The sequence below is a fragment of the Eurosta solidaginis genome, chromosome 2 (assembly GCF_040869045.1).
Source record: "Eurosta solidaginis isolate ZX-2024a chromosome 2, ASM4086904v1, whole genome shotgun sequence".
Lineage (NCBI taxonomy): Eukaryota > Metazoa > Arthropoda > Insecta > Diptera > Tephritidae > Eurosta > Eurosta solidaginis.
Genome location: NC_090320.1, coordinates 46,218,949 through 46,238,618, shown reverse-complemented (window position 1 = coordinate 46,238,618; position 19,670 = coordinate 46,218,949). Strand labels below are relative to the sequence as shown.

Below are 19,670 nucleotides of genomic sequence, written 5' to 3'. Positions count from 1 at the left end.
CTTTAGTCGCCTCTTACGACAGGCATACCAACCGCGGGTATATTCTAAGCCCCCTAACCCGCAAGGTTGTTTTTACCAACACTTCGCCTCCGTCTTTGAACAGCGGCGGCTATTCCATCATGGCCTGGTGCCCTGTGAATTTTAAGCCGGTATATTGCCATTCTCACTTCGTTATATAGTTTGAACAATTAAGATTTTTTTCTTAACTTTTTACTGCTTTTATTCATTTGCTAAAATATCATTTCATTATTTCAATTTTCAGATTGGCGTTGTTATGTACCTTTTATACCTAAAACTGGGAATAAGTGCAATCATTGGTTCTTTTGTTTGCATTCTCACAATGACGCCGTTGCAATTTCTCATTGGACGTGCGATGTCCATAAATACGGAAAAAGTTGCGGTAAGAAAGTGAACTTGAGTTCAAATCAAATAAATAGTTAAATAAGCATAAACAAACTTTATTTTGGAGAGTGATATTTCGCATGATCAAATCAAATCTGTGCCCACAGCCGATATTGTTGAATTTGTATTCAAATAGGGCCTTAAGCCATGTTAAAACTTTCAGATTCAACGGTTATCGCAAGTCATATAAACACCGATATCAAGCTTCAAAATCTTGTATGATTTTTTCAATTATCTATACTCATGCGCCACCTAGAGGAAATTTTTTCCTCATTCCATTGCATTGTCACGGCAACCTGAACTATGTCTTAGGGTTTTTTCTAGCTCAATGAAAAGTTACTTAAGATTCGACGGCAAGATACCATATGCTCTAAAGGGATTTTTAAATATCTCCAACTATCTCGGTCCCTGGCTCGTGTGGAAAAATGTTTAATCGTGATTATTATTATAATAAAGTAAGGCGCTCTGAGTTTCAGGTTCATTAGTTGTCGGGAAGTCACCATCAAACCGATCTCAAGATTCCAAAAATGGTATAAATTTCTATTATCCTTAGGCGTGCGCCACCTAGCCTTTTTCCTCATTTTTATATCTTTCATGAAATTGAAATGGTATATTAACTTCGTCACGGATCTCAAAATTGTAAGTCCTTAAAGGAAAATAGATAGACCCACCAATAAATACATCGAAAAGATTATGCTGAAGAGCTGAGTTGATTTAGCCATGTCCGTCTGTCTGTTTGTATGCAAAATAGTTCCTCAATTTTTGAGATAAAATTTGGTCAGCGGGTATATTTAGGTGTCGGAACCGGCCTGATCGGAACACTATATATGCTATCCCTCATACAAACGATTTTTTCAGAAAAGAGGAGTTTTGTCATATCTCCCTCAATTTATCAGATTGAAGCTTCAAACTTCACCATATACTTTCGTATATTGCACATATTGTTGTCTGAAAAAATGGATTTTATCGGTGGTATATATAGCATATATATAATACAACCGATTGTTCAGATAAGAAGCTTTTCGTAATAACTGCCCCATTTTAACAGCATTCATTGTTGTCTGACAAAATGTTATAGATCGGTGGTATATATAGTATATATCTCCTACAACCGATTGTTCAGATAAAAAGTTTTCGTAATTTCAGCGTCTTTTCTCTCGATTGCAACGCGGCAGTCTTCATCGTACCGAGGTCGCCGATAACCAATTTTTTCCTCGGCGGCAGCACGAAGTGCTCCTGCATTCCGTCGGCTTGTTGCTTGAGCAGGTGTGAGGGTCGAGTTCGGAAATCATTGCCAGTCTGTTGCGATAGCAGCCTTTCGACGTCTAGCTTTCCGTATATTTTGTTTTCCTTTTATCTGCGGCAAAACAATGGTCCGAGTCGATGTTTGGTCCTCGGATCATATACACATGTAAAACACTGGCAGCATGCCGTCCGTCTATCACAACGTGGTCGACCTGATTGCATATATTTCGATGGGACAGCCAAGTAGTTTGATGCATACTTCTAAGCACGAACGTCGTGCTGGATATGACCATGTTTCGAGCACTGGCGAAATCTTTTAGCCTCAGTCCGACTGTAGGGCCAAAAGCACCTTCTTCGCCCACTTTGCTTTAAAGTCACTGTAGGGTTATATTTATATTCAACTTTAAATGTACCTACTTTAAATAAATTGAATTTTTTTTTGATTTTTTAATAATCGGGGATTGCCCATATTGCTTTTTTTTTTAAATGTATGAAAACATTTATTTGAAGCAATTTTTTAATTTTATAATTTATTTAATAATTTGGGAAAAATTTTTAAACAACGTGACATCAGGACGGACAATTTTTTTTTGTTCTTGTTAATTTTTATTTTTCAATTGTAAAATATTGTCTTTCAAAAATTTTCATTCGGTTGAAATATTTAAAAACGTTTTGTAACATACTTTTAGGAGCGGTTAAATAAAAATATTTTATAAAAATAAATAGTGGTTATTATTAAATAGTGATTTATATATTAAATACCACATTGGCGATCTAGCCAGCCAAACATAAAAACCGTCCTTCAAAAACAACGAATCAAATTTTAATTCTTGTATGCTGTATGAAATAATAACGCCACCAGTTGATGTTCAGCAAAAATCGATTTATTCTCTTCCTAGTTATATATTATGCGAGTGGAAACCATATTGACTTCCGAAAATGATACCATAGTTCTGTTTACTATATCCAACTTATTACGTTTTTATCAGCAAATTCTTAAACAAATTGTTAAAGGTGGTGCACTTGAACAAACTTTAGTTGATTTACAAAAGACCAGTGAAGAGATTTATTTAAATTCACTTTCAAATAAAGTACGTAACATCTTGCAACGTCCAGCTCTAACTCGCTAAAAGTTTTGTAATTCGTACCTTTAAACTAGTGTGAAGTGTCCTCACTACTCGAAGAATTATCTGAAAAACAAGTTGAAAATATATACCAAATATATCGTGAACATCACAAGAGCCCTCTCTAACGCGTATTTGGCGTAGACGTGGAGGTCCAAAAACTAGATTCACTTCTATAAAATTAGTTTATTTTCAACTGCACGACGTCGTCTCCGTCGTATTTTTGGATTGTCATTATTTCAGGCGTTACCGCTGCATCATTAACATCAGCCTTTCAATCAAACATTGCAAGAGCAACAACAACAAAAGCTACAAATACAAAACAATTAAAGCCATTGCACAATACATTGTCTAATTTCATCAATCAATTTTAAAGCCATTGCACAATACATTGTCCAATTTCATCAATCAATTTTAAAGCCATTGCACAATACATTGTCTAAATTCATCAATCAATTTTAAAACCATTGCGACAAATATTTGGTGAGCTGTATCTAATATTAAGATTATTTATATGTATCTGCATATGTATCAAAATAGATTAATAATTTGGGTTTTGTAAACGCTCCTTTCCGGACATTTTTATTTCTTCCTATAATATAATTTTTGTAGTTATTTCTATTAACAATGTTTCATTCACCATCAAATAATATACGTACATCTACACCACGAAATCAAGTAAACGATTCACTTATTGATTTGGATAATGAAAATTATCAAAATGATTTACCAAATCCATATGTGAATCAAAATAATGAAATTTTTGCTACATCGGTAAAACTTCCCCAATTTTGGACTAATTGCCCTGAAGCATGGTTCATCCATGCTGAAATGCAATTTAGTCGAAAGAACATTACTCAGGAAGGGAAAAAATATGAATATGTCATAACTGCACTTCCACAGGATGATTTTATGACAATTCTTGATTTTATTCAAAATCCTCCTGAAAATGACAAATTTTCTGCATTAAAGAAAACTTTAATTGAACGGCACTCATTAAGTGAGAATGCCAAATTAGATCGAGTGTTATCCGATTCAGAAATGGGAGATCGTAAACCTTCTGAGTTTTATCTGTCTCTAGTGCTACTCTCAGGAAACAATTTTAGCAAAGAAATTCTTAAAAAGCTTTGGATAAGGAAGTTGCCCAAAAATGTAAGTATTATTCGAATTTGAATTAAATAAGTGGATTAGTTAAATTAGCCGATAATATTTGGGAAGTTTATAATAAAAATGAAATAGCCTCAGTTAGTAATTTTCCAAATTCTAAAAGCGAAAATGCAATTATTTCAAATTTGGTTCAAACAACTAACATGATGTGCAAAAATTTTGAAAAATTGTCATTAGAGATCAGTGAAATTAAAAATCAGATGAGTCGAAATTATTCAAGGTCCCGATCTTTTAGTAGGAATCGTTTTAGAAGTCCTTCTAGATATCGATCAAAGTCTCGTGACAACCCAAATTGGCTCTGTAGGTATCATTATAAGTTTGGTAATCAGGCTTTGAAGTGCGAACAACCATGCGTTTTTAAAAATAATAGTTCGTCAAACTAAAGTTATCCGTTGTTACGGCGACAAACAACGGGCATTTAGACACCTTTACACGTCGCTTATTTATTTTTGATAAAACAAACAAACTTAATTTTTTAATAGATAGTGGAGCAGAAATTTCAGTGCTTCCGGTTTCAAAATCTTCAAGTTCAAAAAAGTCATCAGATATTATTTCAACTGCAGCTAACGGTTCAACGATTTCGACATACGGTAAAAAACTTTTAAATATTAATTTAGGACTGCGTCGCGAATTTCCGTTCACGTTTTTAATAGCGGATATAGCTAAACCAATTATCGGTGCTGATTTTTTGTGTAAATATGGTCTCTTAGTTGATGTTAAACGCAAATGCTTAGTAGATCCGATAACAAGTCTTTCAGTTAACACAATTTCATGTGTTTGTAATGTTTCGCTACCAAAAGTTTTCGCTGTTGATAACAAATTTACAAAGTTACTAAAAGAATTTCCTTCTTTATTTTCTGAACCAGATTATTCACAACCAGTTAGACATACAACAGTTCACAGATTAGTCACTGAAGGAAATTTGCCATTTTCTAAACCAAGACGTTTAGACCCCATTAAATTCAAAGTAGCTAAAACTGAATTCGATTTTTTAGTAAAGACAGGGATATGTAGACCTTCTAATTCAGCAGTAGCATCTCCTTTACATCTTGTACCCAAGAAGGAGTTAAATGACTGGCGTCCTTGTGGAGATTTTAGAAGATTAAATGTCGTAACAGTTCCTGATCGTTATCCTTTGCCCCATGTTCATGACTTCAACATGAATCTAAGAAATAAGAAAATATTTTCAAAATTAGATTTGGTAAGAGCTTATCACCAAATTCCAATGGCAGAAGAGGATATCTATAAAACTGCAATCACTACGCCTTTTGGCATGTTTGAATTTGTACGAATGCCTTTCGGGCTTAGGAACTCCGCGCAAACTTTTCAACGATTTATTAATGAAGTAGTTAATGATTTAGACTTTGTTTTTACATATATTGATGATCTCTTAGTGGCAAGCGAAAATGAGGAACAACATTTCAAAGATCATCGCGTACTATTTCAGCGCCTAACGGAGTACGGTTTAAATATAAAACCAAGTAAATGTACTTTTGGCGTAACAAATGTTGACTTTTTAGGACATAATATTTCTGAAACGGGAATTAGACCCTCAGAAGAAAAAGTTTTAGCCATTCGAAATTTTGATCGTCCAAAATCTATTAAGCAGGCACAAAAATTTATTGGTATGGTTAATTATTACCATCGATATATACCAAATTAGCAGTTTACGACAGTTATCTATGATTTAATTAATAGAAGAAATAAGAAGCGAGACAAGATTTTAATTTGGGACGATACATCTAATAAAGCTTTCGAATGCATTAAAGAAAAGTTTGCATCTGCGATATTGTTAAATCATTTTAACAAAGATGCAAAATTTTCTTTAAATGTAGATGCATCCAATACGGCAATAGGTGGTGTCATACATCAAACGTTTAATAATAAGTCAGAACCACTTGCATTCTTTTCAAAGAAATTGTCTCCATCCGAAATTAAATATAGTGCATTTGATAGGGAACTATTAGCTATTTATTTGAACATTAAACATTTTCGTTACCTTCTAGAAGGACGTGAATTTACAGTTTTCACAGATCACAAGCCTCTTGTATTTGCTTTAAATTCAAAAACAGAACGCAGTCCAAGACAGACTAGACATATGGAATTCATTGCTCAGTTTACGAATGACTTTAGGTATATTAAAGGACAAGAAAATGTTGTAGCTGATACATTATCTCGTGCGTTTGAAGTAGAAGCGATTAATAATTCGGACATTAATTTAAAAATTTTACAAAGTGAACAACAACAAGACAGTGAATTAAGAAAACTTACCTCAGAGCAAACATTTTTAAATTTGAAACTAATAAAAATTCCTGTTCTTAACTTTAATATATAGTGCGAAGTGTCAGGAGAAAATCCTAGGCCTTTCATTCCAAACAATTTAAGAAAAATAATATTTGATATGTTACATGGGATTTCACATCCTGGTAGTAGAGCTACACGTCGTTTGATAGTTAAGAAATATTTGTGGCCTAAAATGAATAAAGATATTAATACTTGGTCTAAAGAATGTATAAGTTGTCAAAAATCGAAAGTACATCGTCATACAAAGTCCCCAGTTATGAAAATTCCAATTCCAAAATCTAGATTTGAACACATTCACTTAGATATTGTTGGACCCTTACCTGTTTCAAAAGGATATCGTTACATATTAACTATAATTGATAGATTTACACGTTGGCCAGAGGCATTCGCACTAAGAGATACTTCTGCAGTTACGGTTGTAAATAAATTTTTTAAAGAATATATTTCACGTTTTGGAGTTCCATTAGAAATAACAACAGATCAGGGATCTCAATTTACTTCAAACTTGTTTTCAGAATTAACGAAACTTCTTGAAAGTCATCAAATAACAACTTCTCCTTATCATCCCCAAGCTAATGGAATGATAGAACGTTTTCATAGACAGCTTAAATCTTCAATAATAGCTAGGAATGGATCCAGAGATTGGTATGAAGAGTTACCAATAGTACTTATGGGTTTGCGATCGATTTTTAAGGAAGATATTTCGGCAACACCGGCTGAAATCGTTTATGGACAAAATTTAAGATTACCTGGTGAATTATTTGTTTCAACTACAGAGAATATAACTTCAACGGATGTTTTAAGTAGTTTGCGTGAACAATTCAAAAATTTTAAATCAAATTTGGAACATCATCAAAATTCTAGTGGTATTTTTGTTCCAAAAGATTTAAAAGATTGTCATTTTGTTTTTGTACGTGTAATAAACAAACATTCCTTGCAACATCCGTATGAAGGTCCTTATAGAGTTATTGAAAAAGATATTAAAAACTTTAAAATTGAAATAAACAATGAAATTAAATCTATTCCTATTGATCGTTTAAAACCAGCAATGATTGATAAAATACAGATACCTAACACAAAAACAAAAAAGAAAGTTACTTTTAATTTATTTAACATTAAATCTCCGGAAGGGGGAGTATTGTAGGGTTATATTTATATTCAACTTTAAATGTACCTACTTTAAATAAATTGAATTTTTTTTGTTCTTGTTAATTTTTATTTTTCAATTGTAAAATATTGTCTTTCAAAAATTTTCATTCGGTTGAAATATTTAAAAACGTTTTGTAACATACTTTTAGGAGCGGTTAAATAAAAATATTTTATAAAAATAAATAGTGATTATTATTAAATAGTGATTTATATATTAAATACCACAGTCACCAAGCACGACTTTTATATCATGGCAGGAGCGGCGATCGTATGTGCGTTCTTAACGTTCATAGAAAGCGTTTTTTACCTCATCGTCTTTCTCCCCCGTTTATGCATGAGCGCAGATGTATGATATATTAAAAAATTTTGCTTTTATGCGGATAGCGACGACGCCTTCGTCCACAAGCGTGAACCTTAGTGTTTGGCGACAAAGTCTCTCCTTCCCACCGACGCTGAAACTGCGCTTATTTGTTTGGCCACTTCAGTAGATATCATAAATTTTAATCTTCTCCTTTCTTTGATTCGTCCATCGCATTTCTTGGATGAGGGTGATGTCGGATTTTGTTTTGACGGGGACATCAACCAGCAGGGCATCTGGAACAATTCTATTTAGGGAATGGACATTATAGGTAAAACCCTCAAATCATTGTCCTTTAAACGTTTGCCATGGCAGTCATCAGTTAAAGATTGTCGTACTATCCGATGCTTTATTCGCTTTTTTATTGCAGTGTGGTTTCACGTGGCGGGTCCCAAGCCCAGTGCACAACCCACTCAGCGGGGATGCAAATATTATTATTTGCTGATCCAAGACAGACGCCGGCTTGCAGCTGCACTTGTGGTGGTCAAACGTTGCCGATGAAAATCCCTTAGCTAGCCCTTACACTGAGTATATCAGAGTGGGCTAGCCAGGTTGCCGCCTGATCACATTAGCTCACCACTAAACGGATGTTCAGTGGCTACCCAGAGGATACTTGGACGAAAGCGATCGAAAAAAGTGAGCTGCTTAAACCGTATGTAAAAGAATGACTCTAGCCATTCTCAGCTGAATGCCAATCAGAGGCTTTCACCACTTGCGTGGACTTCTACACATGGTTCCACCCTCCAGGAAGGGGTTATTACACACGAAATTAAACACCGAATCTAAAATGATACTTTTTGCTGTTGCAGTGCAGCATACTTTTAGGCACCACTTGAAGATACAAAAGTTAAACCTGAAAGCACATTCCCAAAGTTTTTCGGTTATACCGTTGCAAAAGATAATATTTCTTTGAAACTTCACCAATTCTTGATTGTGATTTTTTTATTGTAGAAATGCGCTGACGAACGGCTCAGAATGATTCACGATGTATTGATGGGCATAAAAGCGATCAAATTCAACGTTTGGACTGAGTCATTTGTGCGTCGCATAGATCAAACGCGCAAAAAAGAGTTAAAATATCTTGGCTGGGATTCAATTTACTGGACTTTGATGAGTATACAACATAGTCAAATATGCATGCGCTAAATAGTTAAATTTGTTCCTTTTTTACAGCCATTCTAACGCATATTTCGAGCGTACTCATCAGCTACGTCACGCTGGCTGCGTATGTGGTATTAGAAGGCGATGCCATGGAATTCACCGCCAGTCGTTTATTTTCTGCTTTAGCACTTTTTCAACAACTCACAGTACCACTACTTATATTTCCTATCACCGTACCCATTATTCTATCCGCCACTGTATCAACTCAGCGACTCGAACAATTTCTTAGCGCACGTGAAATACACAAACAATTCGAGGGTATACGTCATATGGCGCGCATACTCAGCAAAAGTGATGCCTCACTCGATTATTATGAAGTAAAAAATAAAAGTCCCAAAGATGCTGCGTTAAGTGAAAGTGGCAGCGGTGATAGTGGTGTAGGTTTAGTCAGCGATAAACTTAGTGCACAGCGTGAAAATAAACTAAATGAGCGTTTGGTGCTCAAGCTGCACATACCCGAAAGTCCAGCGCCTTTGGCACACTCAGAACCACAAACACCGCTCATAGCAAATGAACCAACGACGTTGGATAACAATTTTCTAGTACCACGTCGTAATAGTGAAGAACAAATTTTAAGTGGTACGACGGGTCGTCGATTAAGTCAACAGCGGCGTGATTTGTTGCGTAACAGCCCTTATGTAGTGATACGACCGCGTAAATTTCCAGGTGCTACACCAGCCATTCAGCCGCATACACAATTGACAGCTGCACAACAATTGGCCAATCGGCGTATAGATTCTTGGAGTCGTGATTCTTTGATTTTGAAGTTGCCAGATGATATGGCGGTTTCAGTGCGTGATGCTTGCTTCGCTTGGAATCCTCAACGGCCGCAGTTGCATCGGTTGACGGTGCGTAATTTGTCGGTGCCACGTGGCAAACTTACGATGATAGTAGGGAAAAATGGTAGCGGAAAGACTTCACTGTTGTCGGCATTGCTCATGGAGATGCCGATACTGCGTGGTGATATTATTTGGAACAAGTGAGTATTTCTTAGCTGAACCTATAAAACTTGTTATAAGAAAACTTACTAGAAGGTTGAAGAAGTTATTTGGCTAATTCATCAATAAGTAAAGGACGTAAGAGTCTAAAATATCAAGAGCTGTTAAGACAACTTCTTTAGTAAATAGCATGACCTAAGCTTTGAAACGACTTGGACTCAAATAAGGCACCCCCACTAGGGTAGGCACCTTGTCGCTGGTGTGAGGACCCTGCCGAACATCGTAACACCCGAATATGTGGCTGAGCGATTTAGGGGCGTGCATCTACGCCATTTCGTTTCAGGAGGGTTGTGGGTGACCAAGAACCCCTAAACCAGGGCGGTATGCGGACCATGCTAATTGTGTGATTTGAAGCCAGGAAATATATTCGGCTGTATTCCAATGGAGCCCTCACGACGAGCCTATCACAGTAAGTGGCGATGCTGTGGCAGACGGGGGGTTTCCCCCATATTTAATATTAGACCGCTGAGGCCGCTCTGTATGAAAGGTGGTCGTACAGCCGAAATGAACAACTCAAGCTCTTATTTTAATAAGGAGGATGGGGATTGGGGAGGGAAAATTGAGTCGCAAGCCAAGGGAGACACAAGCGCTAGAGATGCGTCGGATTCGGGAACCGAAAGTCAACGGACTCTTGTGATGGAAGGGCAGCTGAATCTAAATGCAGATGTAGAGTGGAGAAGTGGGATTAAGAGAGCTCTCTCGCAGTTCCGTGCAGCACATTAAAAATTGTCCCACGCTTGGGGCACCCATGGACCCAACAGTCATGGTGAATAAGTGCTTGGAATGAGCTTATGAGGCGTTAGAGGTAAACAGAAGGCAGTTAAAGAGTTTTGCTGGTAGAAACCCTCGGTACTGTAGCCGGTACTAAGAAGAAGTTTCTGGCGGCAAAATAAAAAGAAACGTTCGGTTGAAGACGAAAAGTCTGCTTTCAAGAGGCTGAAAGGATCCTATCTTGCGGCCGCGATGTAGGCCAGCAGTATTATTAAGACAAGTGGGTCTAAAACTGTAGGACATATAGACGCCGCAAGCGAGGTAGAGACTACCTCAAGAGCTGCGAGTCAGAGCCAGAAACAGTTGCGAGAACAGTTGCTGTTTGCCAACAACGGATGTGGAAGTGGGTAATAAGCGAAAGGGAGATAACAAAAAATTCCCGCTTTCGTGGAGTGGTCAAAGAGAAGTTACAATATGACTCCGGCTGTCACCAAGACGATGAGGGACATGGCGAGGCAGTCCTTGATTGTGGCGCCGATTGACCGAAGTAATCCTGTGGACAGTTGTCTATCTAAAGTTGGAGATATATAGATAGGGAGGTTACAACCTTTATGCCTTCGACGATACCAGGTAAGCCGCTTCCAACCTTCGATTCGGCGGTGTGACACAATGGTGTTAAGTTCATAGAGTGCAACACCATCGCGAGCTTGAATTGGCTGAAGAAAGTTGTTTCTAACCTCCAAACAAAAGGTTCGGGCGCACTGATTGTGGTAGCGGATAGAGCGCTGATTCCCACGATACCAAAGATGAAAGTATGATGAAGTTGGAGCTATGCTGCACCTTCTGCATTGTTCGACCACAATATACCAATACAGGGTTGGAAGGTACTTAACGTACATATGTTTATCGACCTATGGCGAAGGGACACCACTACATCGTCCGACTAAACAAGCAGACGGAGGATATGTTGCACACGTAGCTAGGGAAAATGTCCTTTGTCATAGAAAAAAATTGATCTGAAACTCAGGAAAAGAGGTACCAAGGATAACAATGCTAACACGTCAGTAGCAGAGGAGGTTGAGAGGGACCTTGAAAGCCATGAAATGATGGGGCAGAAGGGTGATGTAGACGTCACAACGTAGGTGTTTGAGGGGGATAAACAGGCAAATGATGCTGCGAGACTTACAGATGAACTTCCAATGCAGAAATTCCGGCTTGGAAAGAAAAGATGGGGCAGGAGGATGATGCAGACCTCACAACGTAGGTGCTTGAGGGGATAGACGGCAAATGATGCCTACTTACAGATGAATTTCCAACGCAGTAATTCCGCCTCGGACAGAAAAGTCCTGAGAATAATAAATATAACACGCTAGAAGTGGCGAGGTAGAGGGACACCACGAAGGTCACAAGCCAAGAGGGCAGGAGGAGGACGTTGGCGTCATGACAAAGGTGTTGAAGGGAGATAAGTAGCCCAATAGAGCCCTGCAGGTAAACCTACAAGGCAGTTGGAGGCGAGCGAACTCCATTTAACTCTTGTGTGGGTTCGTTTTAAGTGGCTCCACCTGAAGGCAGGGTGAGAGCTGCAATTTTGGTATGGAAATAGCTGACTAAATCACACTACTGGCGACCTCGCATTGGGGGCTGCAGGAGGAATAGATCGAGCTCGTACTGTTGTCGTGTCCTAAGAGAAATTAGGTATACAAATATTACTCATACGACACGTATTCTCACTGTAAGCTGTTGAGCCAGGAGAACAAAGCGAAACTAACTTGTGCATTCCGAGTTTAGTACATAAATAAGTTAATAAAAAAGGGCGCAAACATCACAAACAAGAAAAATGTTGAAAAAACACAAAAACAAAATCAACAACAATCAAATCAAAATTAAATCACGAGTCTCATTCAAAAAGTGCTACGAACTCTTCATTTTTTTCTTAAAAGGGGTTAAAATAACTTTCTTATTTAATGCGGAAGTTGAACTTACACTTCTTTATACACTCATACAATTGCTATACGCTGCTGCAATTGTATGCATTGCCGATAGTGTGCCTGAGTGTATGCTAACAATAATAAATTCTCACCAATGTGGAAATATATAATAGGAATTGAAATTATTACAAACCCGCGTATACGAAACACACGCACACACGCACTCGTAAATTAGCGTTACGCTACATAAACCACTTTTTTATTTACACACGAACACACATACATATGTACATACACACATGCATACTTACATAAATTTTCATACATAAAAAATGCATTTGTACGCTACGTGCATAACTCCTAAATATAAAATTAACAACAACAAATAATAACTAAATGCACGTACTTTTACACATAACTGTAACATTCAGCATTGCGCACATCAGCTGCACGACTAGCACACACTTCACATAACTTCATAAATATTTTTTTCTTCTGTTTTTGTGCCCTCTGCGTTTATTGCACTATTTCGATTGCCACAGCTGGAAGCATATTCGCACTCGTTCCAATACACACGCACATATATATACATACATATTTCAAATCAAACTAGCAGTTTGTCTGGCAGGCTGTCTAACTTTCTCAAACTATTCATTGACTTACCTACTACATACATGTATACGAGTGGGTTATTCTGTGTATAACTGAGCAATTTTTCGATGTTTCTGATGCGAAACAATTTTTGTCTAACACTATGGGAGAATAGAAAGGAGAGGAAAGCAAAGGAAAGGAAAGAAAGATTAAAAGTTAAGACCGAGGCCGGCACCTAAATCGGACAGAGTGTTATCTACGAGGTGTGGCAATTAAGTTGGCGGAGTTTGCCAATAAAAAAAAAGAAAATGACGATTTAGGAAAAATTTTACTGTTGACCTTCACAACAGTCCTCCATAACCCTGCACAACGTTTCCAATATTTCTCCCATGATTGGCAGCATCCTTCGCAGTTCTCCGAAATTAGCCCCTTTAGTACCATGGTTGCAGCTTCTTGGACTTCCCGTACACCGCCATGAAAAGATCCCTTGAGGTGTGACGTCATCTTAGGAAATATACTTTTTTTTTGGGCTAAGTTGAGTTTTTGACAAAAACTCTTGCACAACGAACAAGAAATGGGCCGGTGTATTGTTGTAATGCAAGGTCCAGCTATCTTTGGCAAGTTCGGGTCACACAAGAAAAACACGTACCCGCAATCTCTCTAAAACGACAACATAGACGACGAATGCTCGAATAAAACAGTCAACATTGACTTCAGATGTGACTTTGGCATCCTCTTTCTTTAGCTCCCTGTTACGGGTCTCAGGGCTCATTCAATCTATATGAGGTCTTCACGGGCCAGCCAGTTCCACCAGTTCAGCGTCATGTTCAAATATCAAACTCTCATCCCCTGTCACTACTTACGAGTGTCTTTCTTCACATTTCACTAATCATCTTTCATTCGCCTAGCCAGCGTAGCATTCTTTTACAATGCATGTCCTAGGACTACTTCATTTCTGAATACCCCAAATAGTTACGGTGCTCACGGGGCATTGGACAATTGGGGTACATGCGGTACGGATGGGACTGGAACACAGTATCTCCTGCCGCAGCTGCAAGCTTCCGGAGGCGGAGGAAACGGTTGAGCTTCACAAATTTATAACACCCACGGGATGGATATAGGGGGACGGGTTTGCCTGAGGCGCTTGAAAATGTTTATTAGTCTTCTTACAATACCCTTCATTGGTTAACTGACGAGTTGTGGTATCATGACGACGCATGAGCGCTAATTGTAGTCAATTGGGACTCGCCACTCCAACCAACCAACCAACCAACCCCAAGTAATACCTACTGGAAAGTACGTTCGTGACTTGGCGACTAGTACTGTACTCTTCTGTGGAATGCATAATTTTGTTTGAAATATTTCCGCCTACCGTAACCAAAGTTGATTGTACAACCAAAAAGTGCAACCATTTCAGCAAGGAATGCCCCATATCTGTGATGTAACTTCCATCGTTTTTTGCCTCTAACTTTTCTAGCATCAAACTTTTCGCTGCAATCACTCATACATAGCACCAATGCGTGTGTGTGTGTGTATGCAACACTCTCCAAACCATTTCATCCACTTCACAGCGATATTTACTGCCTGAAAATCTTTACGCTGCGCATTCAATGCAATAAAAATTAACATACAAACATTTGTTATAAATTATGTTGACGTGCTGTGCATGGAAATGGCCATACGAATATGTTGAATGACTGCTGCATTTCATGGCATTGCATTTTCATATTTAACATCACTGACGCTGTGAATGGTGGTGGGTATTTGGCTATTTTTATATTTACAACATGCTGGCATACATACTAACACACACACATACATGAACATACATATGAGCGTACAAATGCAGTATAGTAAAATCACAGTGGTTATGGCTGCAGTTTAATGGTCAATCTGTATATAAATAAAAGCGTTTATAACTGTATTATGTTATATGTAATTTGTATGTTTGTATGCTCGTACGTTCGTATGTGTTTGTGTTTAAGCACAGTTAATGTGCTTTAAAAAGCAACAATAATAGTTAATGCTTTATATTGAGTACTTTTGTGGTGGCATAACATGGCGTATGAGTAACGAGTTCGCTTGCATAAAAATGATTGAGTAACTTTCATGTTGCAACTATAGTGACGGTGTGATTTACGTTTAACACTACATAAAATTATCATAAACAAAATAAAATAAAAACATTTTAAGCACTTGCTTTATATAAATGGACAAAAATCAGCGAAGAACTTCACCTTATATAAAAACGTATTTTTGCTAAACTTTGATTTTTAAATTTTGACATAGAAATTGCAAAAATATTTATGAGAAGTAAAAATATAAAAGTGGAGCGGACATTACTTGGATTGGAAAGTTGGTAGGAAAGGAGATATTATTGGTCAATCAATTGCGTTCCACCTTTATATTTTTAATTAAAGTTTAGCAAGAATATGTCTTTATATAAGGAGAAGTTCTTCGCTGATTTTTGTCCATTTATATAAAGGAAGTGCTTAAAATTTTTTTATTTTATTTTTATTTTCCCCTTTTCTTATATTTTCGCCGTGTCTTAACTTACCTGTTAAGTTTTACGCTTGTAGCTCAATGAGAACTTACTTAAAAATCAATCCCGAAATTCCTTCCGTTCCGTTTGATTTTTCTAAATATCTCAGTCCGTGCGCCCCTAGCGAAACTTTTTGTATTGTGTCATTGGCTGTCATCGACCTCTGCATTAAGCACTAAATTTTTAGCCTCTGGCTCATCGAGAAGTTACTTAAAACCCGGTTTAAATTTCCAAATTATTATCTAATTTTTTCGATCCGTGCGCCACCTAACGGAACTTTTTCTCCTTTTGTTCCGTTGTCACGGTGTCTTAACCTGTCTCGGAGGTTTCATGTTTGTAGCTCAATGAGAAGTTACTTTAAAATCGATCTCAAAACATCAAATTTCCAAATTCTTATCTAAATATTTCGATCCGTGCGCGACCTAACGGGATTTTTTTCTCCTTTTCTTAAAGTTTCTCGGCCTCATATCCTATCTGTGAAGTTATACAGTTGTTGCTCAATGAGAACTTACATAAAAATCAATCCTAAAATTCCCTCCGTTCCGTTTGATTTTTTTTAATATCTCATCCCGTGCGCCCCCTAGTGAATCTTTTTGTATCACGTCATTGGTTGTGATCGACCTCTGAATTAAGTTTGAAATTTCAAGTCTCTAGCTCCTCGAGAGGTTACCTAAAAGATGGTTTGAAAATTTTCAAATTCTTATCTAATTATTTCGATCCGTGCGCCACCTAACGGATTTTTTTCCCTTTTGTTGCATTGTCACGGTATTCTAATCTATGTGTAAAGTTTCACGTTTGTAACACAATGAGAAGTTACTTAAAAATCGATTACAAGATTTGTATGAAAAGCGGACAAACATTCAACCGACCTAATATAAAGGAAGTAATAATAATACTAAAAATTTACGAGCTGACATATAAACAAACATACACGTATCGATGTATGCACTAATAATTGTATGTGTAGATTAGAGCGGTTCAAATTTTTTTCCATCAAGATTATAGCAAAAACGTAATCTACAGATGATTCTAACAGTTGTTAACATCTGTTTCCAAACGTGTTATAGAAAAAAAAACGTGAAGGTGTTATGGCTGTTACAATACAAATACAAAGTCGTGAAAAACAACCACGAATGAAGAGCAAAACAAGATTTTAAAATATAATAACGTAACATTACTTTTATTTTGAAAAATACGTTAAATTCGTCAATTTTAAGTAAAAGAATAATTTTTTTAATAAATTACATTAAAATTATAAAAATTGTCTTGTTTGCTTGTTACTTGAAAATATAGGTTTTATTTTGAAATTTTTTTCGACTAAAACGAATTCGAAAAAAGAAAAACTGTCTGAATGAAAGTTTTTGTCAATGTTCTGAACTTATTTTAGCTGTAAAGGAAAAAAATTTGCATAAGAAATTTGTTAAAAATGATAATATAGTAGCTAAAAGTTCATTTTAGGCTAATTTCGCATAATTTAAGCCTGATATCTCTACTACAATTCAAAAACACTACAGTTATTAATACAGATTCTGAAATGTAGGTAAAATACCTTTTAAGTAAGCCCAATATGATATCTTTGCTATAATTCTATCAGAAGCTATGAAGATTTTTTAGCCAAACCCTACATTCAAATGGCAAAATAGCTATTTGAAAAAGTCGGGGACTCGAAATCGGACTTAGAGCTATGGTGTCTTCCGCAATTTTTTCTCAAAGTCATCTGTAGATTACGTTTTTGCTATACTCCTTATGAAAAAAAATCTATCCATACAATTTGACCCGCTCTAGTGTAGGTGCTTATGAGCGTAATTTGTTGATATTGTCTTCATAATTACGAAAAATGGCTTTAATACATTTTTTTTATTGTATGCATTTTTTAATATTTTTTAATGACTTGTGGTTTCGTGTTGCTGGTCAATTATATTTGAGCGGATTGCAAGGTTTAAAATTCAGTAAAAGTGCCACTGTATTTTTTTAATGCTCATAATTTGTTGCAATTTATTTAAAAAGTCTCTGAATTGAAATTTTCTGATTCTTTTTACATTCTTAGAATTTTTGAGTACTCAAAATAGGGATGGTGATTTAGCACCTAATTGGTTGTTAAGTTATCATTTTAAAATTTTCATTACGACCTACAGGGACCTGTTCCATAGAATTGACAGTGACAATTTCGCCCCATCCAATTGGTGTGACCGATTACAAATTGTCGTCAATGTTCAAGGAAACTTGCAGTTTCAACTCGATTCGCCGGCCAATTCCCGACATAGAGGACCGACGCCTATTTGTGGATATCTCTGAGGACCTGCTTGTGCCTGTTTGCTTCATACGGTTGTGTTATCAGGTGCCGTATTTCTGAAGCACCTGGGAGGTGTAGCCTTATCAATCACATGTCTGTTGGGGATACCCAGGTTTTTGGGTATTCAAGAGAGACTGTTTGTTCAGCATTTCACTTTTCTCCCTAATGGGGAGTACTCTCGACTCAATGGGTAGGTGGTGTTCTGGGGACACAAGAAGATAGCCCGTAGCGGTTCTGAGGACAGTATTTTGGAAGACCTGTATTTTCTTCCAGTGAGTAACCTTAAGGCTTGGTTACCATATCGGAGACGCGTAGCATGCAATCGGCCGGCCAATTTCTTTGTAAGTGGTAACGAGCGTTCCTTTGCCTTTACCCGCAAGTGCTGCCGGCAAGAGATTTCAGGATTTTATTACGGCTTTGGATTTTAGGAACAATTGTGGTTGCCTGCTCTCGAAAATATGGATTTTGATCGAACGTCACACCCAAGATTTGGTGTGTAAGACAGTCCGTAGCGTAATTCTACCGACGTTGAAGTTCAACGTGGTCGACATTTGGCGTGTCCATGTTGTAAATAAGGTCGCCGATGATTTGGTCGGTGACAATGTCGGGTTTCGCGAGGCGAAAAAACTGGGGAGATCATGGAGATATCTGTTTATTTTGTTACAAAGCTCATCGATGTATGAGCCCGGGCCTGTGGCCATTATTGTGCAGTCATTGGCGTAGGAAACGAAAGTGACTCCTTCTGGTGGTAAAGCTAGCTTTGATATGTAAAAAGTAAACAGAGGTGGGGATAGGACACCATCGTGTTGTAACCCTTATTTAATTATTCTAGGTTTAGATGTTATGTTCCTTATTTGCACCGATGCTTGCCGATCAGACACATAATTTGCGGTCCACCTTTTCAGACTTTGAGGTCTTCCAGGTCTTTCAGTAACGTGTCGTCTAGCGTAAGGAGTACTGTGCTATGCAGGCTGTGTAACTCCATTGTCAAGTATCATTTCCTTCTTTTTTCTGGCTAAACAAATAGTGTTACGAATTTAAGCAAACTTGATAAATAACTCAATTATTCAATAAAGCAAACTGTTCATTATTTACACTACTTTGGTAGTAGTACTTCACAATTGGATTAGTCGTCTACTACAGTTATACCGTTTAAAATCAAACTGATTGACTATTCCTCAACTAGCGCTATTTTCATACTTTCTGTTGCCCCGTTCGCATATTTCTCCAAGAGTTTAGACTTTTCATGGGCAGCCTTCTCGAACAACTGCCTATTTATATCTCATTCCTGCATCTATTATTCACGTTTGTCACACATGTATATGTGTGAGTAATAACTTCTGCTCTTACGTGATGATTGTTTCTCTTTCTTCTTCGCTTTTAGCTTCTCTGTTTACGTGTATATATTGTTGCTCACTTTGCTGTTGTTGTGCATTTATTTACTAGCAGGATAGTAGTGTATCGAAATGCTAATATTTCCTACCATAGCGTTTACTTTTTTACACTTAAAAACCATTAGAAATATGACTTTAGAAAGAAAAGTTTTACTCAAAAATTACTCCAAGATCTTTAATCTCTGTAACCTTCTTTATCATATACATAATTGTCGGCACAACTTTTGTGCTTTTTCTTCCTCTTTCTCTTCTTATGTTTCATCTTTTTTAGATTTACTTCCTTCATTTGGTGTTTTACTCTCT

General features: G+C 37.0%; 1 protein-coding gene across 4 annotated transcripts in view; it reads left to right on the top strand.

Moving 5' to 3' along the window:
• Positions 1 to 19,670, top strand: part of Sur (Sulfonylurea receptor) — a 129,923-nt gene that overhangs the window by 55,876 nt on the left and 54,377 nt on the right. For 3 of the 4 annotated variants that reach the window (XM_067765199.1, XM_067765200.1, XM_067765198.1), the window contains 3 exons: positions 263 to 400; positions 8,701 to 8,863; positions 8,923 to 9,889. In XM_067765199.1, coding sequence (XP_067621300.1) covers positions 263 to 400; positions 8,701 to 8,863; positions 8,923 to 9,889 — 1,268 coding nt within the window. The remainder of the gene's footprint in view (positions 1 to 262; positions 401 to 8,700; positions 8,864 to 8,922; positions 9,890 to 19,670) is intronic. The other variant, XM_067765201.1, reaches the window with a different exon arrangement.